At 53.0% G+C, this 26,383-nt stretch overlaps 1 protein-coding gene and 1 non-coding gene across 6 annotated transcripts in view; one reads left to right on the top strand and one right to left on the bottom strand.

Annotated features, from left to right (window-relative positions):
* Nucleotides 1-390: 390 nt before the first annotated feature.
* Nucleotides 391-26,383, top strand: part of PEMT (phosphatidylethanolamine N-methyltransferase) — an 87,157-nt gene continuing 61,164 nt past the window's right edge. Inside the window, exons 1-2 of one of the 5 annotated variants that reach the window (XM_010368875.2) lie at nucleotides 391-587; nucleotides 15,625-15,732. In XM_010368875.2, coding sequence (XP_010367177.1) covers nucleotides 492-587; nucleotides 15,625-15,732 — 204 coding nt within the window. In that variant the 5' untranslated portion in view covers nucleotides 391-491. Of the gene's footprint in view, nucleotides 588-715; nucleotides 805-9,914; nucleotides 10,087-15,624; nucleotides 15,733-26,383 lie in introns of those variants that run through there. The other 4 variants (XM_010368871.2, XM_010368874.2, XM_010368873.2 and 1 more) reach the window with 4 other exon arrangements.
* Nucleotides 13,601-13,707, bottom strand: LOC115895102. The gene has a single exon (XR_004055293.1). It is a non-coding gene; the product is annotated as a U6 spliceosomal RNA (small nuclear RNA).

The raw sequence follows: 26,383 nt of genomic DNA, 5'->3' as shown, positions 1-26,383 counted from the left end.
AATTTCAGAAGGGGACGGGGGACCCTGGGAGTGTGTTACCCAGGCCAAGTCCAACACCGCAGGGGGCTGGGTGGGAAACTACTTATAGCTACGAACCGCGGCCTCCGGCCTCTAGCCCCATCGCCGCCAGCCAAGGGCGGGGACGCCAGGTCAGTTGGAGGGTCCGGTGCAGCAGGCGGCGACCAAAGGCACCGGTCGGGAGGTCGGATCCAAGGGGATTCTGCCACGTGGCTGCCTCGGAACCGGCAGGCTGTGCGGCGAAAGACACTGGGACTTGTAGTTTTCATCTCTTCTAGACCCTGTCGCAAGCTCTCAGATAAAGAGGCGCTTCGTGGTGATGGGGAACTACATTTCCCAGAAGGCCAGGCTATGTTGGGGTCACCGGGAAAGAGCCCCGGCTGGCGGCACTTACTCGGCGCTATAGGGCCCGTTCCGGGGGCGCGTGGCTTCAAGGGGGGGGCCTGCGTGGTTCCTCCTGAGGCGGCCCCCGGATGAAGAGATCTGGGGACCCGGGAGCCAAGCCTACGAGTAGCTCGGTGGCGGGTCCTGACTGCTGCGGAGGCCTCGGCAATATTGATTTTAGGCAGGTACTGACGGCACCGGACCGCCGCGGAAACGGGGAGAGGGATCTGGAAGGCCCGAGGGGCGTGAAAGCGTGCGGCGAGGGGGCGGGGCCGCCAGTTCCCAGGCAATGGAGGCGTGGCGTGGCAGGGGCGGGGCTCTGCGTGCGGGGTCGCTGCGTGCGGGAGCGCTGGCTGTTGTCTCTGTGTGTGCGTGTGCGCGCGCGTGTAAACCTCAGATTGCGTAAGTCAGAGAGGGGGGCGTTCCTGAGCTCGTCTGGTTGTGTGCCCGTGTGTGGCCCTGAGATTGTGTGAGTCTCAGAGGTTGTGCGTGTTAGTCTTTGGACTTGTGTGTGTCTCACTGAAATTATGTGATGCTCTTAGAGTGTGCGGGAGAGTGAGTGTGAGTGTGTATGACCGAGGCTGTGTGTGGCTGAGTGACTGAGCGTGGGCGAGGGTGAAGGAGGCCCATTATATGTTTGGGAGTGTGTTGTGTGGCCTCTGCTCCCGTCCATCCCCCAGGGTCAGGAGGCCAGCTTTTGCCCAGAGGGAGGAGAGTGATGGGGATCCTGCATCTCTCCCAGCCGGCCCTGAGCAGGCTGCAGACCACCGTCCAACCCATTCGGGGCCAGGATGGGTGCGACCGGCCCCAAAAGCTGGGGACCTGGCCAGCCTACTGAGGCTGCCCTCTACAGAGTCCTAGGCCGGAGAGTGCCTGTCCTGGCATCTCCCCAGGCTCCCAATTCCAGTGGATTCCAATTTCCAACCTCTCCTGCATTCTCCCTTCTATCAAAGCTTCCTCTGAGATACTCCATTTACCTTTTTCATCACCCACTCTTCATGAAGCCTGTAAGGCACATCTCTTCTCTAAGCAGCTTCTAATCCAGTTCCTTCACTCCCTTCATTCCTTACTCACATGTGGGTTTATTCACTCACTGATCCAGCCAGTATGATTCAGGGCCTGCTGAGGGCCTCCTGTCACTCAGAAGGTTAAGGGCACTTCTTTCACTGAGCTTTCATTCTAGGGAGGGAGACTATAGGCCTGGAAAGCCAGAGAGTTATCTAAAGGAGCTAACACCAGTTAGTGTTTAGAAGAGTGAATAGCTGATGGGGAGGTGGGATTGAAATCCCAAGAGAGCCTGTTGCCCTATCTGCGAGAGAGGGACCTGGGATCTGAGAGCCAAAGGGTCAGTCAGTGGGGCAAGATGCCCCAGTGGAGGGAGGCAGGTGCGAAGCCCTCCAGGAGGCGCAGGAGCAGATGGGCCGCTGGCCCTGAGGGAGCGCAAGGCCGTTGGCCAGATCGGTGCTCAGCAGAGGACAGGAAGAAAACTATTACTTTAGTAAACTGTTCATTGAATTACAACATGCAGTCAGATGAGTGACAGGTTCTACCCCTACAGCTCCTGCATTTTCACCAGGTGAACCTATATCTGATAATCCTCAGATCAAGATGGGAGGTCATGATCACCTCCAGGGGCTGCCCTCAGAAGCCACCACGTAGAAGGGTGGGTGAGGGAGCCATGTAGAAGGGGGGCAGAATGCAAGAGGGCAGTGTCCTGTTGCAGACCCAGCTAGGGGCTGCCCCAGGGCCTGCCAGTGGGCAGGGGAGACTAACTGGGTGTGTGAGGGATGGGCTTCTCTGCTCTTTTCCTTTCTCCCTGGGGCTGTGTAGCTGGAGAGAGCTGGGGCTGGGGTTTGGGTCAGGGTGACCCTCGTTGACTAACATTCTGTTTTCTTCTGCTGTCCTTGTTGGTGCAGTTAAGCTTCCTGTTGCCAAGGGATTTTTCTTAAAAAAAGAAGGAAAGAAAGAAACACACAACATACAACATTACGTATTTGCTTATGTGGTAGCTCTCCTCCCTCCTCAATCGAAATCTCGGGTCTTAAAATATGTCAGTCCCTGGCCTGAGAGAGTTGCAAGCGTTTTCTTCACCCCATGGGTGTCTGAGCTTCAGGATCTCAGGTGCTAACCCTGTGCTGTCCAGTAGAAACATCATGTGCCACATGCATAATTTGAACCGTTCTGGTAGCCACATTAAATTAGTAAGAAGAAATAGAAAATAGCAAAGAAATAGAAAAAATAATTTTAACAATATATTTTCTTGTTATCAAAATATATATCAAAAACATTTCATCCCGTGGTACTCCAAGCTGTGGCACCGCCTGTGACCAGTGGCTGCCATGTCATAACAAACAGTGCTGCTCTGGGTACCATGCCCTCCACCAGCTCTTTTCTGGGCCTGTTTCAGCAGGTACAGAATCTTGCATTTGTTTTTAATAAAAAAAAAAAAAAATCAGCCGTTGGGGCCAGGCATGGTGGCTCACACCTATAATCCCAGCACTTTGGGAGGCCGAGGCGGGCGGATCACCTGAGATCGGGAGTTTGAGACCAACCTGACCAACCTGGAGAAATCCCGTCTCTACTAAAAATACAAAAACTTAGCTGGGCATGGTGGCGCATGCCTGTAATCCTAGCTTCTCAGGAGGCTGAGGCAGGAGAATCACTTGAACCCAGTAGGTGGAGGTTGCGGTGAGCCGAGATCACGCCATTGCGCTCCAGCCAGGCCAACAAGAGCAAAACTCTGTCTCAAAACAAAAACAAACAAACCAAAATATCAGCCATTGGACTGAGGAGTTAGGGTGAAGAGTGTGCCCGCTGCAGCCTCATTGACTGAGGCCCTTTTGCTCCTTGTTGCCCTCCCTGCCAGGGGATTCTGGAGCCTTGCTCCTCAGCTGGGCAGCTGCCTGAAGGCAGTGGGGTGGCAGATGGATGAGAGCAGGGTCTGCATCTTGCTGTCCACAGGCAGGGGCACCTCCAGGATTCAGAAGATGGCTCCAGTAGGGCCTAGGGGTATGGGCACCGAGGCTGGCAGAGCACACTGAGGTCCTCAGAGCGAGGGCACATGCCCAGGTCTCAGGTCCCTTTTCCATAGAGAATCACCTGCTTACCAGAGCGGGTGAGTGATGATGTCTCCAGCTTGGTGTTGGTGTCAAGAAGAATGGGGACAGTAAGGGGGTTATGGTGAAGACCAGAATGAGATGAGGGGTGTAGAGAAGCCTTAGGAAGTGTCGAGTGCAGCCCACCTGAGGGTGGTCTTCAAGAAGGCGAAGCCCTTGTATTCAGAAGGCTCAGAGACCTGGGGCTGGGGACACAGGTCACTGTGTGTAGTATGGGCACCTGAGCAAGGCGCTGGAGGCAAAACCCTGATGCCTTTCAGAGAAAGATGTTTGCCTCTATACAAAATGGTTTCTAAAACTTTTTTGATTGTATTACTTTAGTTGAAATAAACATTAGGCCATTATATTAGATGAGTTACTCTGTAGTGTTTTCAAGGCCATACATTTTGTCTTCAGTAATTTTGGCATCAGCCAAGACAGAGCAGGGTTGAAGCTTTCCATGGCAGCTCATCAAAACCTTGGGCAAATGACAGATACTCTTGGAGCTTGTTTCCCCTGCCTCTGTTGAGATGATACTGTTTTTCTTCATTGAGCTGTAAATATTAATTACATTGATGTTTTGAATGCTGAACCAGCTCTGGATTGCTGGGGTGATCCCTGGCTGGTCCTGACGTGTTATCATTATCCCTTGTATATATTGCTGGATTTGATTTGCTCTAATTTTGGGGGGATTTTCTTTCTTTGTCTGGTTTTATTTGATTTATTTATTTTAAGGCAGAGTCTCGCTCTGTCGCTCAGGCATGTATTCAGGAGTGCAGTGGCGTGATATCAGCTCACTGCAACCTCTGCCTCCCGAGTTCAAGCAATTCCCCCACCTCAGCCTCCGGAGTAGCTGGGATTACAGGTGCACCCACCACCGTGCTCGGTTTCTTTTTTTTTTTTTTTTGTATTTTTAGTAGCAACAGGGTTTCACCATGTTGGCCAGGCTGGTCTCGAACTCCTGACCTTAAGTGATCCACCCACCTTAGCCTCCCAAAATGCTGGGATTACAGGCGGTGAGCCACCGCACCGGCCTGGTTTTAGTGTTAGGGTAATACAGTGAGTTGGGAAGTGTTGCCTCCCTCTTCCATATTCTGGAAGAGATTGTGTGGAATTGGAATTATTTTTTTCCTTAAATGTTTGGTAGAATTCATCCAGGGAAACCATCTGGGCTCAAGGTTTTTCTTTTTTTAGGTTTTTAAGCTATGAATTCAATTCCTTTAAAAGATAAAGGATTATTTCTTAAATGAATTTTGGCAGTTGTGTCTTGCAAGAATCAGTTCATTTCATCTAAGTTACTTAATTTGTGTTATTCATAGTATTCCCTTATTATCACTTCAATGTTTGTGAGGTCAGTAGAGAAGTCCCCTCTTTTATTTCTGATATTAATATTTCGTGTCTTTTCTCTTTTTTTCTTGGTCAGCCTGGCTGGAGGTTTCTCAATTTTATCGGGAAAAAAATTTTCCTCAAAGAACCAACTTTGGGTGTGATTTTTGTTTTCTCTTTTGTTTTCGTGTTTTCAATTTGATTGATTTTTGCTTATCTTTAATTTTTTTGTCCTGCCTCCTTTGGGTTTAACTTATTCCTCTTTCTCCAATTTCTTTCTTTTCTCCCTCCCTCCCTCCCTGCCTTCCTCCCTTCCTTCCTTCCTTCCCTCCTTCCCTCCTTACCTCCTTCCCTCCTTCCTTCCTTCCCTCCTTCCTTCCTTCCTTCCTTCCTTGTCTGAGTCTCCCTCTGTTGCCCAGGCTGGAGTGCCGTGGTGCAATCTCGCCCCGTGGTGCAATCTCGGCTCACTGTTCAACCTCCATCTCCTGGGTTCAAGCGATTCTCCTGCCTCAGCCTCCCAGGTAGCTGGGATTACAGGCACCCTCCACCACGCCTGGTTAATTTTTGTATATTTGGTAGAGACAGGGTTTCACCATGTTGGCCGGGCTGTTCTTGAACTCCTGACCTGAAGTAATCTGACTGCTTCGGCCTCCCAAAGTGCTGGGATTACAGGTGTGAGCCACCGCGCCCAGCCACTCTTTCTCTAATTTCTTAAGGGCAAAGCTTATATTCCTGACCTGGGACTTTTCTTCCTTCCTAATAGATGCCCTGCCTTAGCCGCATCGCACGGGGTCTCATGTGTTCTATTCTCATTTTCATTCAGTTCAAAATGTTTCTAGATTTCCCAAGACTTCCCATTTGGCCCTCGCGTGCATTCTTTCCACGATCGCTTTCTGTGACTGATTTTGAGTTTAATTCTGTGGTAGTTTGGGAGCATACTGTGTATGCTTTCTATTCGTTTAAATTTAAGGTTTGTTTGATGGCCCCGAGTGTGATCTGTCTTGGTGGCACCAAGGAGACTGCAGGCTTTTCCCAAGGCTGTCGTGTGCTGTGGTCAGGTCCAGCCACTGGATGGCGCTGCTCAGGTCAGCTGTGTCCTCACCGATTTCCACCTGTCTCTCTCTCTCTCTCTCTCTCTCTTTTCCTCATTAGACTTTTTTAATGGGTCTCAAAATTCTGTGACAAATTTTTGGTCGTTCCATTCAAAAGTACTGATTTTAAAAACTAGTAAGTCGGTTGGGCACAGTGACTCATGCCTGTAATCCCAGCACTTTGGGAGGCCGAGACGGGCGGATCACGAGGTCCGGAGATCCAGACCATCCTGGCTAACACGGTGAAACCCCATCTCTACTAAAAATACAAAACATTAGCCGACCTGGTGCCTGTAGTCCTAGCTACGCCGAAGGCTGAGGCAGGAGAATGGCATGAACCCGGGAGGCGGAGCTTGCAGTGAGCCGAGATTGTGCCACTGCATTCCAGCCTGGGCGACAGAGCGAGAGACTCCAGACTCCGTCTCAAAAAACAAAACAAAACAAAAAAACTAGTAAGTTAAAACTGCCACAGGCAAAAAAGAAAACCAAAGTGGTCCACAAAACATTCTCTTTTCCTTCTGAAGGTTCTACGATGCATTGTTATCATTAACCAGTCTTTTACTATTAAATTTAAATGGCCAATTGAAACAAACAGGCACGGGCGCGGTGGCTCAAGCCTGTAATCCCAGCACTTTGGGAGGCCGAGATGGGGGATCACGAGGTCAGGAGATCGAGACCATCCTGGCTAACATGATGAAACCCCGTCTCTACTAAAAAATACAAAAAACTAGCCGGGCGAGGTGGTGGGCGCCTGTAGTCCAGCTGCTCGGGAGGCTGAGGCAGGAGAATGGCGTGAACCCGGGAGGCGGAGCTTGCAGTGAGTTGAGATCCGGTCACTGCACTCCAGCCCGGGTGACAGAGCGAGACTCCGTCTCAAAAAAAAAAAAAAAAAAAAAAAAAGAAACAAACAGTTCTGAGACCTTCTTCCACCACTGATTAAGACTGGGGTGCAAATATTAGGGATAATATTCATTTAGCTTTCTGAGCTTTTGGGGCAGACTTGGTGACCTTGCCAGCTCCAGCAGCCTTCTTGTCCACTGCTTTGATTCTGTCAGTCACTGAGAGGACTGTGGAGGGCCCTAACAAGAACTGTGGATTTGTCTTTTCCACCTTTTAGTTCTGTCCACTTTTGCTTCATACCTCACCTCACTTCTTTTTGTTGTTGTTGTTTTTGTTTGTTTTTGAGATGGAGTCTCACCCTGTCGCCCAGGCTGGAGTGCAGTGGTGTGACCTCAGCTCACTACAACCTCTGCCTCCCGGGTTCGTGTGATTCTCCTGCTTCAGCCTCCAGAGTAGCTGGGATTACAGGTGCCCGCCATCACGTCCGGCTAATTTTTGTATGTTTGGTGGAGATGGAGTTTCACCATGTTGGCCAGGCTGGTCCTGAACTCCTGACCTCAGGTGATCCACCCACCTTGGCCTCCCAAAGTGCTGGGATTCCAGGCGTGAGCCGCCACACCCAGCTGCTCACTTCAGTTCTTAATCTGAAGAGTGGGCACGCCTCACAGGGTTGTCACCAGGACTCAATGACACAGTTGTCACAGCCAGCGTCTGTCTAGCTGTCGCCCCCGCCAGGCTCTGCACTGAGTGCTGTCCTTGCACTTTCTCATTTAATCCTCCTGGCGTCCCATGGCACCTCTACCATTCCCACCTCACAGGCAAGGAAGCGGCACTTAGTGAGGGGAGATGGCTGCCCGCCGTGGCATGGGTGTCCCTGTCTCATCAGCAGTCTGTTCTGCCTCCTGCATGTCCCTTGCCAGAGCTTGGCAGGTGGTTCACTTGGGAGTGAAGGTTGGCTGGCTTATTGTTACTATTGTCTTCAAACTACAATGTGTGTTTATACAGAGACACAGTAGCACCTAGCAGGTTCTGTCCTGGGCCCTGAAGGTGAAAGTAAAGAAAAGGAGGATGACCGGGCTTGGTGTCTCACACTTGTAGTTTCAGTACTTTGGGAGGAGGCTGAGGCAGGAGGATCACTTGCCCCAGGAGTTCCAGACCAAACTGGGCAATGTGGTAAGACTCCGTGTCTACAAAATTAAAAAAATTAGCCAGGTGTGGTGGCGTGCACCTGTAGTCCTAGCTACTTGGGAGGCTGAGGCAGTAGGATTGCTTGAGCCCAGGTGTTTGAGGCTGCAGTGAGCTATGATCAGGCCCCTGCACTCCAGCCTGGGAGACAGAGTAAGACCCTGTCTCAAAATAATAATAATAATAGTAATACTACTAATAATAATGAAAGAAAAAAGAAAATGGGGGTGAAGCCCACAACCAGCAGAGGAGTGAGAAGAGGCAGCCCAGCGTGGAGGAGAGCAGGGCCTTGAGAAGCACGGTCTTACCCGCAAGCCCCACGCCCACCCATGCTGGAGCATGTGAGCCGTCAGCGCCTTTTGAGTTTGGCGCCGGTCACACTTGTTAAATGAAGAATGAATGACATTTCACCCTCTTGAAAGGAGTTATGGATCTGGGGAACTGGAGCAGCTGCCATCCATTTCGTTTTACTTTGGGTTCTAGAGACCACAGTCGCACTGTGATGTCTAACTTCCTCCCCTCCTGCCATGAGATGGTCTTTGCTGCCCAGGGCTTGTCTGACCTCAGATTCCAGCATGGGGGTCAGTGTTCCCTCTCTGGCTATTCCTTTAGGATTTGTGTCTTCCCAGGAGGGTCCCTCCAGAGAGTGAGAGGTGAGAGGGACCTGTATTAGTTGACATTAAGCAGACAGAGTAGAGGGGCCACCAGTCTCGGCCCTGAGTGTGCCCTGTACTTTTACATCTGGTCTCGCTTCTGTGCAGAAGGTAACCTCAGGTGGCCTGTCTCATCACCCTCATTCCACTCAAGAGAAACCTGGGCTTAGATTGGTCATGGAGGCTTGCCATGGTCCCTTGCGGCGGGTGGTGAAGCTCCCAGCTCAGACAGTGGCTGCCAAAGGCCAGAGTCCTCTGAGCCAGGTGGCCTTCTGTGTGGAAAAACAGGGTCAGGGGGCTGGCTTAAAGTGAAATGGCTTTCCCTTTCCTACCAGAGAATAAACTTTTCCTTTTTTTTTTTTTTTTTTTTGAGATGAAGTTTTGCTCTTGTTGCCCAGGCTAGAGTGCAGTGGGGCGAACTCGGCTCACTGCAATATCTGCTTCCTGGGTTCAAGCAATTCTCCTGCTTCAGCCTCCCTAGTAGTTGGGATTATAGGTGCCTGCCAACGTGTCTGGCTATTTTTGTATTTTTAGTAGAGACGGAGTTTCACCTTGTTGGCCAGGCTAGTCTCGAACTCCTGACTTTCAGGTGATCTGCCTGCTTCGGCCTCCCAAAGTGCTGGAATTACAGGCGTGAACCACCAGGCACGGCCAGATAATAAATTTCTCTGTCTCTCTCTCTCTTTTTTTTTTTTTTTTTTTTGAGATGCAGTCTCACTCTGTTGTCCAGGCTGGAGTGCAGTGGCACTATCTTGGCTCACTGCAACCTCTGCCTCCTGGGTTCAAGTGATTCTTCTGCCTCAGCCTCCCCAGTAGCTGGGACTACAGTTGCGCGTGCTGATTTTTGTATTTTTAGTAGAAACGGGGTTTCACCATATTGACCAGGCTGGTCTTGGACTCCTGGCCTTGTGATCCACCTGCCTCGGCCTCCCAAAGTGCTGGGATTACAGGTGTGAGCCATTGGGCCCAGCCCAGAGAATAAAGTTCTTAGAGGAAAAAGGCTCTGGCACACTCATCCTTATGTCTTTGTGCCAGGCACAGGGCTCTAACCCAAAGTTGCCCCAAATAAACATTACCTGAGTCAGCTTATGGTGCCCTGTAGGGCATGAGGGCAGCTCTGGGGGCAGTGGGGGCTGCAGCGCTGCAGGCAGATTCTGCAGGGGTGATGGATCCTAGGAGGACCCCATCCCCTCTCTTGCAGCCCCCACCTATTCCCCTGCCCTTTGTTGTGTGTGGTGTGTGGCCTGGGATCGATGTGACTTTGCCTGTCCGGGCCTGCTGTTTGTCCATGTGTCACAATGTGACACGTTGACCCAATGCAGATCATTCCCTGAGCACAGAGCGCTGCTCCTGAGAACCCTGCACTCCTCAATGGAGTGAATTGCCATAAGCCTCTTCCTCACCCACGCTTTGGGGTGTTAACAGCTGAGGCCATTCGTCGGTGAACCGTGGGACCCGAGCTATTCCTGCAGCTCAGCGGACCTCCTGGCTGTGGTGGGTAGCTCCTCTCTTTTAGTCAGATTCCAAGGCCTCTGCAACCTGGAGCCTTGGAGGGGGTTCCATTGGAATTACTGGGTAGCAGAAAGCCGGGACCTCCGCTGTATGAAGGAAGTTGAGGCTGGGAGTGGATGGGAGACCTTCCTTTGGTCAGAGGTGTGCAGGGGAGGCCATCAAGGGAGTCTCTGACACCCGGAGGCAGAGCCTGGATGTGGGACCCAGGACTCTCCTACTCTGCTCATGTCTGACCTGGATGTGGTTCTTTTTTGCCAACCCAGTTTCAGGAGGGAGGTCCACCCTCCTGAGGGGGGTTTTGGAAATAACAGCTATCAGAAAGGGACCTTCATGTCTCTGAGTGGGGATCCGGGAGCTGGGAGGGGCTTCCCTCTGCTGCCTAGAATTCCACTCTGAACCATTAGTCATTCTTTCCAGTGAAGCAGGCGCTTCTCTGGGCAACACAAATCCTCCTCAAGGTGACTGAAGTGACCGGTTGCACACCGCCACCCTCCTGAGACAGGCTGACCTGAGGCCACTGGGATCTGGCTACGGGAGGGAGAAGGGGGAGGGGGTGGACATGTTCCAGCTTTGACCAGTTCAGCACTTATTGGGAGACTCAGGTGGATGTCAGCTGCTGCTGGGTTCCCTCAGTGTTAGTTGCTTAATCGTTCAGTGCCTCAGTTTCCCTCCTTCATCTTGGCTCCCACAAAAGGTGAAAAAAGCATATTTCTTGCTCACTTTCCCAGTCTCCTTGGGTTTCAAGACCCAGAAGCACTCACTTTTACCCTTGTCCTTTTTTATGGGGCTTTCTATCCGGTAGGGCTGGCCTTGCTCAGGCTGGCTCTGCTCCTCACTGTCTGGGGTCTGGAGGCTTTGCTCTTTTATCTGCCAAGTGGGCTAACAACAGGGCTTTACTTTTAGGGTGGTTGCGAGGATGGCCAGAGATAGGTGTGCGCTCACTGCCAGGTCCTGTGTTTTCTTGGACCCCCTAGAGTGAGGACCTCCTTAGTGGAGCTCAGCATTTGGTGACTAACATTGAGTTGAATTCCTTATGAAAGGCAGCATTTCCCCCAGGGCCCAGCGGGGAAGCAGTAGAGAGATCATTTACACTCAGGAAGATGCACCTCTCTTAGGTGTAGAGTTGAAGAGGTGCCAGTGATATGGAAAGTGTTTTTCCTGGCCCTGGAAAACGCCCTGTGTCCCTTCCTGGCCCCAGGCTCAGTGTGCCTAGGCCTTTCCTGCTTTCCCCTTTCCCCTAGCTGAGTGAGGCTCTGCTCTGTGACTCACACTCTGCCCTTTCTCCTCTTTGGCTTGGCTAACAGCATGCTGGTCCATAGGTAAGGGTCCATGGGGAGGGCTCTGGGGGAAGTCCAAAGCCAGGAGGCCACTGAGGTCCTTTGCTGTGCCCTGGGGAGCAACCGGCAAAGCCAGGGTTGGGGGAGGGAGTGTATTAGGTGGTTGTGTAAGAGGCAGAATAACAGATGGGCCACGGGAGGATTGGTAATGGGAATGAGACAAGGGAGGGGTGGGGCAAGGCCAGGTTTTGGCTGGGAGCTGAATGGGGAATGGGGAGCGGGTGGAATGGCTGAAAACTGGCCGCTGGCACACTCACAGGGTCTGCTGTGCACATGCAGGGAGATAACTCACCCTCGGTGCACTTCGTAAGTGTCAGGCATGACCAAAGCCAGGACTCTTCCCTGAGCCAGCTTTCCACCCTCCCCCACCAGGCTCTCAAGGGACAGGGCCTTGGAATCGGATGTGTGTGTTTTTTTTTTTTTTTTCTTTTGAGACAGAGTCTTGTTCTGTCACCCAGGCTGGAGTGCAGTGGTATGATCTTGGCTCAACTGCAACATCTGCCTCCAGGGTTCAAGCCATTCTTCTGCCTCAGCCTCCTGAGTAGCTGGGACTACAGGCATGTGCCACCATGCCTGGCTAATTTTTGTATTTTTGGTAGAGACAGGGTTTCACCACATTGGCCAGGCTGGTCTCAAACTCCTGACCTTGTGATCTGCCTGCCTGGCCTCCCAAAGTGCTGGGATGGACTGGAGGTGCTTAATAGATGTTATCATCAAACTGAAGATAAGGCCAGGCCTCAGGTTAAGTCCCAGGTTCTAGAAGCTTTGGGACTGCACCAGAGACCTTCCCTCCCCTCCCTTCCCCTCCCTTCAGGGCAGGGCAGCCTGCTCTGAGCCTTGTCCAGTTGTCCTTCATGAGTGGCCAGTGCCTGCTCTGGAGAGTGTGGGGCTTGGCTCACAGCCCCAGGCGTTTGGAGGCACCTGCTGGAGTGCCAGGCCTTGTTGGCTGCAGGCGCTGGGCAGGCACTGCGCGGTGCCCAGAGGCTGTGTCACAGCTAGGCAAGTGGTGCTTCCCTGGGTTCCTTCTTCCTGCCATTTGTGGAGTGGCTTTTCTTAGTCATTCGCTTATTGATGTCCACGCCTACTGCCATGGCCACTCACCCACTCAGCTGTTCTCTCCAGATTCCAGTAGCAGTGCACCTTTGGTCCCATGTTGGCTACATTCATCCCTCAGGAGGGGTCTGCATTGGAGCGTTTTGTTTGTTTGTTTGTTTTGAGACGAAGTGTTGCTCTGTCACCAAGTGGAGTGCAGTGGTGCATTTTGGCTCACTGTAACCTCCAGCTCAGTGCAACCCCTACCTCCCGGGTTCAAGTGATTCTTCTGCCTCAGCTTCCCGAGTAGCTGGGATTACAGGTATGCATCACCATGCCTGGCTAATTTTTTAATTTTTAATAGAGAGGGGGTTTCACTATGTTGGCCAGGCTGGTCTTGAACTCCTGATCTCAGGTGATCCACCCATCTCGGCCTCTCAAAGTTCTGGGATTATAGGCGTGAGCCATTGCGCCTGGCCTAGAGCATTTAATATCTGCTTAGCTCTGCCCTTGGCCCTGTAGTGAGATGAATGTTTGCACCTCAGGGATGCAGGCTGATCAGGTAGAGAGGCCACACATGGGAAGGATGGCAGGCCATAGCGGAAGATGGCTTTGTACTGATAGACGTCTGAGGGACATCCCATGGTCACACCCTGCAAGTGGCCTGGTAGCAGGCAGAGTTATGTCAGGAGACTGTCATTTGGGGAAGCAAGGATTGGAGTGGAGGCTGTGCTTGCCCCCCAAGGGCTGGCTGACCCTGGGCAGAAGCACCATCTCCTCCCCACCCCTTCCCCAAAATGTGGGAGATCAAAGTGCTCTTTGAAGGAATTTACTGTATTTCCAAATGCAATAGAACAAAATACACCATTATGGGAAAGATCACAGCTGTGATGGAATTTATACTTTTAAAAAAAATTTTTTTGTTTTTAATTTTTTTAAAAGCTTTTTATTATTATACTTTAAGTTCTGGGGTACATGTGCAGAACGTGGAGGTTTGTTACGTAAGTATACACGTGCCATGGTGGTTTGCTGCACCCATCAACCCATCATCTACATTAGGTATTTCTCCTAATGCTATCCCTCCCCTAGCCCCCCCATCCCCCAACAGACCCTGGTGTGATGTTCCCCTCCTTGTGGAATGCTTCATGAATTTGTGTATCATCCTTTTGCAGGGGCCATGCTAATCTTCTCTGTATCATTCCAATTTTAGTATATGTGCTGCCGAAGCAAGCACAACTTTACACTTGTTTTATAATTTAGTATTTAAAAAAAATTTTGAGTTGCATGTGGAGAGACAGTGTAATACTTTTCAGTGCATTTTAGAAACAGTTTTTTATTTTAATTAATCAATTAATTTATTAATTTATTTATTTTGAGACGGGGTCTTGCTCTGTCACCCAGGCTGGAGTGCAGTGGCACCATCTCGGCTCACTGCAAGCTCCACCTCCCAAGTTCATGCCATTCTCCTGCCTCAGCCTCCGGAGTAGCTGGGGCTACAGGCGCCCGCCCCCATGCCCGGGTAATTTTTTGTATTTTTAGTAGAGACGGAGTTTCACCGTGTTAGCCAGGATGGTCTCGGTCTCCTGACCTCGTGATCCACCTGCCTCGGCCTCCCAAAGTGTTGGGATTACAGGCGTGAGCCACCGCGCCTGGCCTATTTATTTTTAAATTAATTAATTAATTTTTTTTTGAGACAGTGTTGCCCAGGCTGGAGTTCAAGTGGCCCGATCACAGCTCACTGCAGCCTCAAACCCCTGGGCTCAAGCGATCCTCTTGCCTTGGCCTCCCAAGTAATTGGAACTACGCCCAGCTAGTTTTTACATTTTTGTAGAGACAGGGTCTCACTATGTTGCCTAGACTGGTCTCAAACTCCTGGCCTCAAGTGGTTCTCCCACCTTGGCCTCCCAAAGTGAGCCCAGGAGTTCAAGGTTGTAGTGAGCTATGAACGCGCCACTGCACTCCAGCCTGGGCAACACAGGGAGACTCTGTTTCTTAAAAAAAAAAAAAAAAAAAAAAAAAAAAATTGGCCGGGCGCGGTGGCTCAAGCCTATGTAATCCCAGCACTTTGGGAGGCCGAGACGGGCGGATCACGAGGTCAGGAGATCGAGACCATCCTGGCGAACACGGTGAAACCCTGTCTCTACTAAAAAAATACAAAAAACTAGCCGGGCGCGGTGGCAGGCGCCTGTAGTCCCAGCTACTCGGGAGGCTGAGGCAGGAGAATGGTGTGAACCTGGGAGGCGGAGCTTGCAGTGAGCCGAGATTGTGCCACTGCACTCCAGCCTGGGCGACAGAGGGAGACTCCGTCTCAAAAAAAAAAAAAAAAAAAAAAATTAAAACTGAATATTTGGTAGTATATTTTGTGGTGTTTTCTAGAAATTTCTATCTAGGCACTGAATCGTGCAGCCTGCTCTACTACTCGACCGTGTGTCTGAGAACATTTCACAGTGTTGTGTGTAGACCTAGTGCTTTTAACTGCTGTAGTTTAGCTGCTGTAGGAATGGGCCATGGCTTTTTTCATTTCTTTGGTCGCTGGACACCTCAGTTGTTCGTCATTGTTCCTGATGTTTTCATGCAAGCTGATGGGGAGGGGGGCAGTGTCCACGTGCCCTCTGTATGCGAGTGGGGTGGCTGGGGTGTGGGTGCACACTTTTTCAGTTTACCTTGCGCCAAGATTTTGTGTGCACTCAAGATTGTGCCCTGTCGAATGTGGGTGAGGAGAGGCGCACCACTGTTGTTTTAATTTGCTTTTACCTGATTCCTAGTGAGGTTGAGCATCTCTTCACATTTATTTCAGCTGCTTGGGTTTTCTCTGGGGCCTCTGAGAACCCTCATCCCGGAGGGTCTCGGTCACACCAGGGTTGGTGTCACCTCCCTTCAGGGCACCAGGCACCCCTCTTCAGAGGTGCTGATTTCCTCATCTGGCGTCCAGGCACACTTCTGCGGCCGCCCTCCCAGGGCATGACACGGCTCATTAGGTTTCAGATTTTTATCTTCCCTTTTATGAGACTACACTGTAGTAACCTTTGCTGGACTTTGATGTTCCCAGGCCTCCCGGCGTGTTCCCAGAGGGTAACTTTGTCTCCGACTCCTAGGGGCTCACAGGCCCTGCTGTGTCTGAGCGGTGCTGATGCTGGCTCTGTCCCTGCAGGCAGACCTCTGCGTTATGACCTGGCTGCTGGGCTACGTGGACCCCCTGGATCCCAGCTTTGTGGCTGCCGTCCTCACCATCACCTTCAATCCGCTCTACTGGAATGTGGTAAGTGATATGCCTGACACTGTCCAGACGGGAGTATCCCATTGCTGGCTGAGCCCCACATGCAGGGGATCGCGGCGGTTGCTGCTGGCTGGCCAGACAGACAGACAGACAGCTCTGCTCTTCCCTCCCGTGTCTGTCACTGGCTGGTGTGGAGTACTAGGCGCTTCCTGCCCTCTCGCCTTGGGGGTCCAGCAGCCATTGGGCTGTCCAGGCTGGTGTCAGGATGGTCCAGGACTGCAGGGGTGGCCCTCCTAGCCTCACAAGAGCCTGCAGGAGAACGCTGCCCCACAGTGGGGCTGCCATTGGTCACATGTGCCCGGCAATCTGGTGGCCTTCTCATGCATGAAGTGGGTTGTCCAGGAAGTAGGGGCTCTCTTCCCTGTCTGCCATGTCACACAGTAAAACCACTTGCTTGTGAACCCCCCACCTCTCGTGTGTTCCATAAACACGGTTATTTTTCCCACATGAAGCTTCCTGCAAAACGGCCTGCACATTCAGGACCCAGGTGAGCTGGGTAGCAGGAGCAAGCCGACATGAGTTGAAAACAAGCAGCCAGCATGGCACCAGCTCCTGATGGGTGCCAGGGGATGTTTGGGTGCCCGGGCACCAGCACCGAGGGGTGGGTGGACTGCATGGGAAGTGGGCTCTGGGCCCTTTCAGGAAAGTGTGGGAGGGGAGGGCCATCAGCTCCTTCTTCAGCCTTTCTGAGATGACCCCCGCTACTCCCCAGACTGGGGGGTGAAGCTCTTGGCGTTCCTGGCCTGCTCTCCCAAGACTGTCTCTGGGCGGTGCTTCTGGGCTGTTTCCCGGGGATCCTGCTGGGGGAGTGGGTGGTCCCGGGGCTCAGCGGGGGTTGGGCTTGCTGATGCAGAGCCCTGAGCACCCTGTGATCACCCCCGAGGCTAATCTGCAGAGTAAGGCCAGGATCAGCGTCAGCCGCACATTGTTCCAGACAGTTTTCATTTAAGGTGAGCCCTTGATCCCAGGGCAGAACAGAACATGTTTTTCATTTAGTTTATGACTTGAGATTTTTCTCCATCTGGTGAGAGAAGTGGGTGGGGGCTGGCCTGCTCATGTCAAAGACAGTGCATTCCAAAGAATGCCCTGTCCCTGCTGTCCTGAACATGCTGGACACGCTCCGAGGATGGATGCCCCGGCGGTCCACAGAGGAGGGGCTTCAAGGGGAGGTTCAGAGGTAGGACTGAGACTGGCGAGCTTGGCGTAGCCAAACACAGGCCTCCTGGATACCCCTTTCTTCTGAGAAGCCTTGGCTGGGCTGGGGAGCACCTGTACTCTCAGCCACACCGTCCCTAGCTGGCCCCAACCTCCTGACATGGGCCCCTGTAGCCAGGTCTGCAGCCGTGGTGCCTGGCCGTCCTGGCATTCCCACCCACTGCCTGGCCTGCATGCTTCCCCTCTCCTTTCACCTTTGCACGCACCCATCATGCCAGAGATATGAGGTAGTGAAGGGTGAAGAGGATGTTTGGAAGCTGAAAAATGGTCCTGCAAAGACGTCCACATCCTGTGAAGGTCTCTTATATGGTGTACACACAAGGGTCTTTGCAGATGTGATGAAGTCAAGGAGCTTGAGCTGGGGAGATGGCCCTGAGTTACCCAGCTGGGCCCTAAGTGCCATTGTGTGTGTCCTTTTAACAACGGGGTGGCACAGGGACATTGACTCACAGGAGTGTCTCGTCACCATGAAGGCAGAGCCTGGAGTGACCAAGCCACTAGCCAAGGCAGGCCAGGCCCACCAGAAGCTGGAAGAAGCAAAAAACGGAGTCTCCCCCAGAGCCTCTGGTGGAAGCACAGCCCAGCCAACACCTTGATTTTGGCCCAGGGGTAACTGACTGGGGATTGCTGTTGTTTTGAGCCCATAAGTTGGTGGTCATTTGTTACAGCAGCCACAGGAAGCGAGGCCGGGGTATTTAAAAAGCCAAAGACCCCTGCTAGAAGATGTCGTGGGCCTAAGCCTTGGGGTGTTGGGTGTGCCGTGCTCTTTCCTGTCTACATTCCTTCTCCACAGCTGGAGCAGGTCCCTGCCCTCTGGCTTCCTGCAGGCCTGACGTTGACCAGCAGTCATTGAGGTACAGGTGGGTCTCCCAGCACTGGGGGCTTGGCTGGCCGAATGCGTAGCGGGTCCTGAGGACGCTTTTATTTATGCACAAGCCCCCTCAGGTCACTTCCCGCTGGCCCAGCCAACAATGTGTTTTTGTGCAGTTCTTTGTGAAGGTTCGTAGTGGCTCATGAATGGCAGAGTGGTTAAGATGCAATAAGATTTGGCTGGGCGCTGTGGCTCACGCCTGTAATCCCAGCACTTTGGGAGGCTAAAGTGGGTGGATCACCTGTCAGGAGTTTGAGACCAGCCTGGCCAACCTGGTGAAACCCTGTCTCTACTAAAAATACAAAAATTTAGCTGGATGTGGTGGGGCATGCCTGTATTCCCAGCTACTCGGGAGGCTGAGTGAGGCAGGAGAATCGCTTGAACCCAGGAGGCGGAGGTTGCAGTGAGCTGAGATTGTGCCGCTGCACTCCAACCTGGGTGACAAAGGGAGACTTTATCTCAAAAAAAAAAAAAAAAAAGATGCAGTAAGATTTGGAAGACAGACAGCATGTGTCTGTGTGTTTGGCATACGGTGTTTTTTTTTTTTTTTTTTGGTCATAAACTTTTGATTAGTCTCATTTTGAGAAAGTTTTTCACTGGAACAGTTTGTGGTCATTAGTGGGAGAGACAGCAAGCTCTTCAAAGTGGTTTCAGAAGGAGAAAAGTTACAGAAACATGTTGCAGTTCAGTGGGCTGCTGCCGGGGAGAATATCCGGACGGCATCTGGAGTGGGATGACGAGGCCCAGCTCCTGGATGCCAGAAGCCCGATGGGCAGATCAGTTGAGTCAAGGAGTTCGAGACCATCCTGAGGAACATGGCAAAACCCTGCCTCTACAAAAAATACAAAAATTAGCCGTGTGTGGTGGTGTGCACCTGTAGTCCCAGCTACTGGGTTGGCTGAGGTAGCAGAATCACTTTAACCTGGGAGGTCGAGGCTGCAGTGAGCTGTGATCACACTACTGCACCGTGGCCTGGGTGACAGAGCGAGACCCTGTCTTAAAAAACAAAAACAAAAACAGGCCAGCAGGCCACAACCAGGGAAGCACTTAAATAACTTAATAGTTATCAATGCAGTTGTCCCTGGGTATCCACAGGGGATTGGTTCCAGTTCCCCATGGATACCAAAATCGGCAGATGCTCAGGTCTCTGATGGAAAACAATGTTGTATTTGAGTGTAACCTCTGCCCGCCCTCCCGTATACTGTACATCATCTCTAGATTACTTATACCTAATACAGGGTACATGCTAGGTAGTTATACTGTATTATTTTTTGTTGTTAATTTTTGTTTTTATTTTTTTCTGAATCTTTTCTCTTCTCTTCTCGTCTCGTCTCGTCTCGTCTCGTCTCGTCTCTTTTCTTTTCTTGATGACATCCCCCTCTGTCGCCCAGGCTGGAGTGCAGTGGCGTGATCTTGGCTTACTGCAACCTCTGCCTCTGGGGTTCAAGCGATTCCCCTGCCTCAGCCTCCCAAGTAGCTGGGATTACAGGCGCCCACCACCACGCCCAGCTAATTTTTTTGTATTTTTAGTAGAGATGGTGTTTCACCATCTTGGCCAAGCTGGTCTTAAACTCCTGACCTCGTGATCCACCTGACTCGGCCTCCCAAAGAGCTGGGATTATAGGCGTGAGCCACTGCACCCGGCATTTTTTTTTTTCTTTTCCTTTTTTTTTTTGAGACAGAGTCTTGCTCTGTTGCCCAGGCTGGGGTGCAGTGGCACGATCTTGGCTCACTGCAACCTCCACCTCCCAGGTTCAAGTGATTCTCCTGCCTCAGCCTCCTGAGTAGCTGGGATTACAGGCACGCATCACTGTGCCTGACTAATTTTTGTATTTTTAGTAGAGATGGGGTTTCACCATGTTGGCCAGGCTGGTCTCGAACTCCTGATCTCAGGTGATCTGCCTGCGTTGGCCTCCCAAAGTGCTGGGATTACAGGTGTGAGCCACCGCGCCTGGCCCCTGAATATTTTTATCCTCAGTTGCTGCGGAGGGCTGGCTGGTGGTGGCAGGACTCGTGCTCAGGTGTTGTGCCCAGTGCATTTCATGCAGTATTTCAATGAATCTTCATAGCAAATGCTATTAATATCCCCTTTGAAGACTGAAGCTTGAAGAGGTTCATTCATACATTCTTCAAATGTTTACTGAGCATCTACTATGTACTGGGCGCCATCCCAGCCCCTGGCCCTCACGCAGCGGCTTCAGTGGTGAATGAATGTATGGCACTGCTGGGGACACAGCTGGCAACAGGAGGGACAGATGGGGGTGATGGTCAGGGAAGGCCTCTCTGATGGGTGTCCTTTGACCAGAAACCTGATTCTCATGCAGGAGAGCCCTCAGGTGTCTGGGGAAGAGCATTCTAGTCAGGAAAACACAAGTGCAAAAGTCCTGGGGCACTCTGAGTGTCCTCAGAGGTTTTAAGGGACAACTGCTGCTGGAGCCAGGCAGAAGGAGAATGGAGGAGCAGGACAGAGAGGTGACTGGGGACAGTGGTGCAGGCCTTGCAAGCCATGGGGAGACATTCCACGGACTCTGAGCTGGAAGCCATTGCAGAGGTGGCATGATCTGAGTCAGAGTTTCAAGGCCACTGCACCAAGGACAGAGGAAAAGAGGTAAAAGTGGAGCTGAGAGGCCAGCAGGCCTCAGATGGCAGCTTGACCACGCTGGGACTGGCGGAGGTGGGAGGAGTGGTCAGAGAGAGCCGAGAGAGGTGGCTTGGCCAGCCCATGATTGGTCCTGAGTGACCCGTGGGAAGCAAGGCCGTTGGCTGCCCTGGGGCAACCGTGGGAGGAGAGGCTTGTGGAGGAAGAGCTCTGTTTTGCCTGTGTCAGACACAGATGTCCTTGGGCTCCAGACTACATGTGAAGGCCAGGCATGGTGGCTCATGCCTGTAATCCTAGCACATTGGGAGGTCAAGGCAGGTGGATCGCTTGAGCCCAGGAGTTCAAAACCAGCCCGGGCAACATGGTGAAATGTTATCTCTGTAAAAATACAAAATTCAGCCAGGTGTGGTGGTGACCACCAGCTACTCGGAAGGCTGAGGTGGGAGGGCCACTTGAGCCCTGGGATGGAGGCTGCCATGAGTTGTGCTCAAGCCATTGAACTCCAGTTTGGGTGGCAGAGTGAGACCCTGTTTCCAAAACAAACAAACAAACAAACAAAAAAACAAAAACGAAACAGACTGTGTGTGAGTCTGGACTCCTGGGGAGCTGAGGGCACTGGAGAGGGGCCTTGGCCCCAGGCCCACTGTGTGCCTTTCTGGGCTGTGGTTCTAGGGAATGTTTTCCCAGTGTTGGGCTGGGGTGCTGCCCACGCCTGCTCATCAGCACCCACCCCGTCCCTTCCCTCTTCCCTCCCAGGCTTCCTAGGTGAACCACCTGCTCCCACCCCTCCCTCCATGTGGCCAGCTGGCATCTCCTCCACTCTGTTGGAACATTTCTTCCCAAGGCCTCCTCCTCCTCTTCCTTGTTCAGACCAAGGGAGGCTTTCCCGGCCTTCTCTTTCGGGGGGAATTCACACTGCCGACCCTCACTCTTCCTGGAGACTGGCCTTCCTGCGTGCCACAATGCTTTTCTGGCTCTCTTCCTGCTGTTTTTGTGAATTCTGCTTCCTCCTCCTGATGTTCATTTGTTCAGTGAATAGTCACCGAGAACCCGCCATGCACCAGGCACGGTGTGCGTCCTCAGAGAGTGAATGACCTCTGTCCTTCCAGAGCACAGATACGTTTGTAATGAATGCTGTGATAAGGCCTCAGGAAACAAAGATCGAGATGCTGCAGAGGGACTGATAGGCTTTTCCCTCTGTTGTCTGGCTCTCAGTCTGTGGCCCGGACTCCTCAGGGCTCCAGGACCTTGGGTCCAGGCACTGTGGCCCTGCCTAGGAGTCTCCAGTCTCCAAAGGGAGCCCCTGCCAGGACCTCCCCGATGTTCTGTTCTTTCTCTATCGCTCCAGATGCCAGGGCAGTGGTCCAAGGACCAGCATGGACTCCCTCTTCTCACCTGCCCCCGGGTCTTGTGGAAGCCTTGCGGACTCCACCTGGCTTCACGCCCTCACCCCCACCAGATCACCAGCAGCAGCTGCTTGCAGCCAGTCTCCCCATTGCTTCTCTCTAGCCACCCCTGAGAGCCATGCTCAGAGGTCTCCAGGTCTTCCAGGAAGTGGAATTTTTCCCCTGACCCGGGAGGCCATTCTGGCAGGCGTCCTCCCACCTGCATCCTCAGTCATCCCACGTCTTGGGCCTTCCTAGGTGATCTGGCCTCTCTTGTGCAAGGCTGCCCGCAGACCTTTGCTACCACAGCCTGGAGTGGTCCTTGTCAGGTGTCCCTTTCCAGGTGACCCTGCCCTCTCTGGCTCAGGGTTGCTGACATTTGGCGCCATCCCGGGCACTATAGGTGTCCAGCAATGTCCCCAGCCTCTGCCCACTAGATGTCAGTAGTACCCCAAGTCCAGGCCATCTGAGCGGTTTCCAGACATTGCCTGATGTCCCTTGAGGGGCATGGCTGCCTGGGCCGTCTGAGTGCCTACCTCTCAGCACAGCCTGTCATACCCACTATCACTGTTTGTCCCTCACTGTCCTCTTAGAGCATCCCAGGAGCATCCTAAGAGAGTCGAAGCGGAGCCTGCTCTGCTCCTGCGTGGCCAGCCCTTGCATGTGCAGTGCTCTGGGTGGCAGCTGCTGCCTGACCTTCTGCATCAGGGAGGGCAGGGCACCTGTTGTAGTTCAGTGCCTGTACCCAGCACCATGCCTGACAGAAATGGATGTCCAGGCAGTGTTTATTGGCTTCATGAGCATGGACTGTCCATTGACTGGTTTTCTGCGGTGGCACCTGGTGGACAAGGTGAGGCTCCATTGTGCCAGGTTCTATGCACACCCTGATTTTGTGAAATAAAGCACCGCAGGGAGGTAAAGCGCAGCAGCCATTTGTAGCAGGCTCAGTGATTCCTGGCTTCCCAGTGAAGATAAGATAGGCAGCCTGTGCCACTTCAGCTCCTGGAGTCCCCCTGCCATGCCCTGTGTCATCCCGAGGGAGCCAGCACGGGAGGCACAGCAGCCGCCTTGAGCACTGTTATTTACGAGAGTGAAGTGTGTACATGCTTTGGTATTGTAACTTTGTTGAAGACCAGTTGCATGTAACCAACATCAAAGCTGCTGGAGACACAGCCAGTTGGGACCCTACTTCCCACCTAGAAGGATTTCTAGGCAGAGTTGCCTGTGTCTGACTTCCCTTCGTCACTGGGACCCCGTGAACCTGAAGGGGAGCTGTAAGGAATCCTGCCAGGACGGCAGATGCACACAGAGTCACGCCGGTTTCCTCCAGCCTTGGGAGGGTGCTTCCTGGTGCCTTTGTTTGTTCCCTTCAAGGTCAGTGTGCAGCCCCTCCCCTTCGAGGCCCCTCTCTCGCACAGTGCACCCTGCCCAAGACCTCTCGCTCTGAGGGTGGGATTTCCATCGGGCCAGGGGCAGCGTGTGCTCCAGGGAGGGAAGGCATTTGACAGGTCAGCTGCAGACAGGCATTCCGACACTCACTGTCAACCAGACCAAAGCCCCGGCCCTCGACCCTGCCGAGGATACCATAGAGGGGCAGCAGGCCTTATGTCTGTATCAGGAAGCTGACCTGTCCCTCTGGCCAGGGACTTTCCTGCTTTTAGCCTGAGAGTCCCTTTCCCTAGAACCCAAGCCAGTCCTGGGCAGACCAGGACAGCTGGCCGCTCTAGTCTGGAGAGTTAGTTTGGGAAGAGGCAGCGTTTCCTTTCTGGGAAGTGAGAGTCCGCTTGCTGCGCTGGGCCACTGGCTGGGCCTGGGGTTTCCAGGGCCTGGATGTTTAACCTGCTTGCTGGTACTGGCAGCAGCTGCACCCCAGGGTGGCCAGACGGTAGGTGGCGCTGTGGGCAAGGTGAGGTGTGCTTCTCCTGGCTGCTGTGAGGAGGAGGTGACAGCCAGGAGGAGGAGGAAAAGGTATGGGTGCTCCTGCCTCACCTCAGTCACCTCCTCACCTGCAGCTCCTTCACCTGCCTACCACCCTTAGTGTGCATTTGCTGCTGCTGCTGCCTCAGTTTCCATTTTCAGATCCCCAGCCAGCGGTCTATGGCTCATTTCTGAGTGCCCCAAGGGATCCCTCCAGGTTCCGGGAAAGCCAGCCTTGTAGGTGCTGTGGGATCAGCCCAGGCCCCGTGTCCTTGTCACTCACATCCCCTCCCTGGGCATCAGTTTCTCGGTCTATAAAGTGAGGACACCCAGCTGAGGCCCCATCTAGCTCTGAAATGCTGCAGTCCCCTCGCTTTACCAAGTCCTGGCTCTGGGGCGGCTCTGTGCCGGGACAGGACCCTGCCCTCCTGGGCTGGCGCTTGGTTAGCAAGGTCAGATTGGACATTAGATGTGATGTAGGAAAATCAGCATTTGGTTAATAAGAAAGCTCACAACTTATTAACCAAGGAGTTACAGGAGAGAGCATAACCAGGTAACGCGTGGGGAGACAGGGTCGTGGCAACTGGAGGAGGTGACAGTGGGCCATAGGCAGGGCAGTAGTTGGCCTACGTGGGCTTTTGGAGGAGTCGTAGGGGCAGGGTGGGCAGGAGTCGAGGAGGCCAAGGAAAGGGATATGAGAGTAGACAGAAGGTGGACTACAGGTGGGCCTGGGGCTTGTGAGGGAGGACGCCAAATGCTTACCTGCAATCTGGACTGTCTGCTCAAGGATGGTGGCATGTGTGTTTGTGTGTGTGTGTGTGTGTCAGAAGTTAGGATGGGGGCATGAGCCAAATTGTCTGAGACCCTTGCTTCCATCTGGCTCAGAAATCTGGCTCCCAGGGCATGGCCGCATATCCAATTGGCTCCAAGCAAGTGTTTCTGGACCAGAAAGCATCGTCCTCTGCCAGGGCCTCTTGCACTTGCGGGAAGACTGAGCTGAGCTGGGCTTACTGGCGGAGCCTGTGGCACAAGAAGGGTTTTTCTTTGAGCAGAGCCAGCTGGCTTATCAGGCCTGACTGAGACCTTGGCTCTAGGAGCACAGGGCTCTTGTCTCTTCAGACCAGTGTCACCTAAGATACTGTGGCCCTCCTAGCTCTCCCCCGCTCCTGTCTGGGCTGTGCTCACAGCTGGACTCCTGCAGAACAAATGGCAGGTCTAGCTTCAGCTTCATGGCTGGGGACAGTCAGTTCCTTGTCCCCAGCACCCACGCTCACTCCCCTGGCCCCTTGATGTTTGGTCTCAAGTGCAAGCCGTTCCATGGCACATGAGTGTGGGATCTTTTAGAGCTAGGCAGTGGACGTGGGCTTTTAGCTGGAAACAGCCCTGCTGCCCCTGGGGCACCGCCTGCCTCTGAATGGCAGCTGATCCAGGCAGCAGCATTGCTCTGTGGGCTGCTGGCACCGGCCTGGTGGGGAGCCTCTGCCGTCAGGCTAGGGCTAACTTTAGAATTGTGGTGCCCGAGCAACGTGGTGACAAAGTGTACGACAAGGTGTCTCGAACTGGGTCAGTTCACAGTCTGTGCCAGGATGACTGGGAGTGACATGGACAGGAACAAAAGGGTGGGGAGAGGGAGCACACTCGCACCTGGAGCCTGGCAGGCAGGATCGCCACTGAGCCAAGCTCTTCCACTGAGCCGGCCCATCCCTCCCTGCAGGTTCCTCATACTCCTGAGATGGCTGAGTGGGACCCAAGCGTGTCTCCCCTGGATGATTTATTTTTGGTTCTGGCATTTACAGCATGATGAAGGCTATTGGACACCGCTAGTGTGAGCAGAATCACCCTAACTGAAAGGCAGCGTGCAGCCCTGGGCGGTGAGGTTTGGTGTAGACATCTCTTGGGATCCCTCCCACAGTGGGGAGAGGAAGCAGGGGACCCAGGTGGCCTTAGTTACTTTCCCTTTTCTTAGGCATTCCCAGTAGGTTGGGCCTCCTACTCCCACCTTTCTGTAGACCCGGCGTGGCCTTCAGGCTAAGCATGGCTGAAAAGGTTCATTCGTGACCTGCCCCTTGTGCCCAGTTGTGTGCATCTCCTGAGACTTATCTCCCAGAACTTAGGCCACCTGAGCCACCACTGTTCTGCAGACGCGTTCTTCTCCGTATTTCGGTGCCTTTGCACTTTCTGCTTCCTCCTCTTCACCGGCTTTCCCGCCTTCACCTGGCTGCCTTGGCTCCTCCAGTCTGGCTTCCCTAAGCCCTGGCTTTGTGCAGACATGGCTGGGCCCTCCTCCCTGTGCCTTCCTGAGCCCTGCGGCAGTGCTGAGCCCTAGCCCTGGGAACTGAGGTTGAAAGTGTGTTTTGCCTCCTGCCTAGACTGAGAGCTCTTGGAAACTAGGGGTAGGGTCTGAGGCACCTGTGGGTGTCCCAGGCCTGGCCTGGCGCTGTGAGGCATGGATGGTGAAGGGTGCCCTCTTTCCTGGAGGAGGAACCCTGAGGTGGCCCCAGGAAGCCATGCAACCAGGCACACTCATCCCCAGCTCTGCTGGGATCACGTAGGACCCGCTTGACTGTTCCCCACTTTCTCATGCCTTCTTTCTTTCCCTGTAAAAAGGGTAGTAACTCCCTGCCAGTCCCCATGCCTGCACTGTCA

Source organism: Rhinopithecus roxellana, chromosome 19, assembly GCF_007565055.1.
Source record: "Rhinopithecus roxellana isolate Shanxi Qingling chromosome 19, ASM756505v1, whole genome shotgun sequence".
Classification (NCBI taxonomy): Eukaryota; Metazoa; Chordata; class Mammalia; order Primates; family Cercopithecidae; genus Rhinopithecus; species Rhinopithecus roxellana.
Note: the sequence above shows the minus strand (reverse complement) of the source record. Positions and strands in the feature narration are given on the sequence as shown.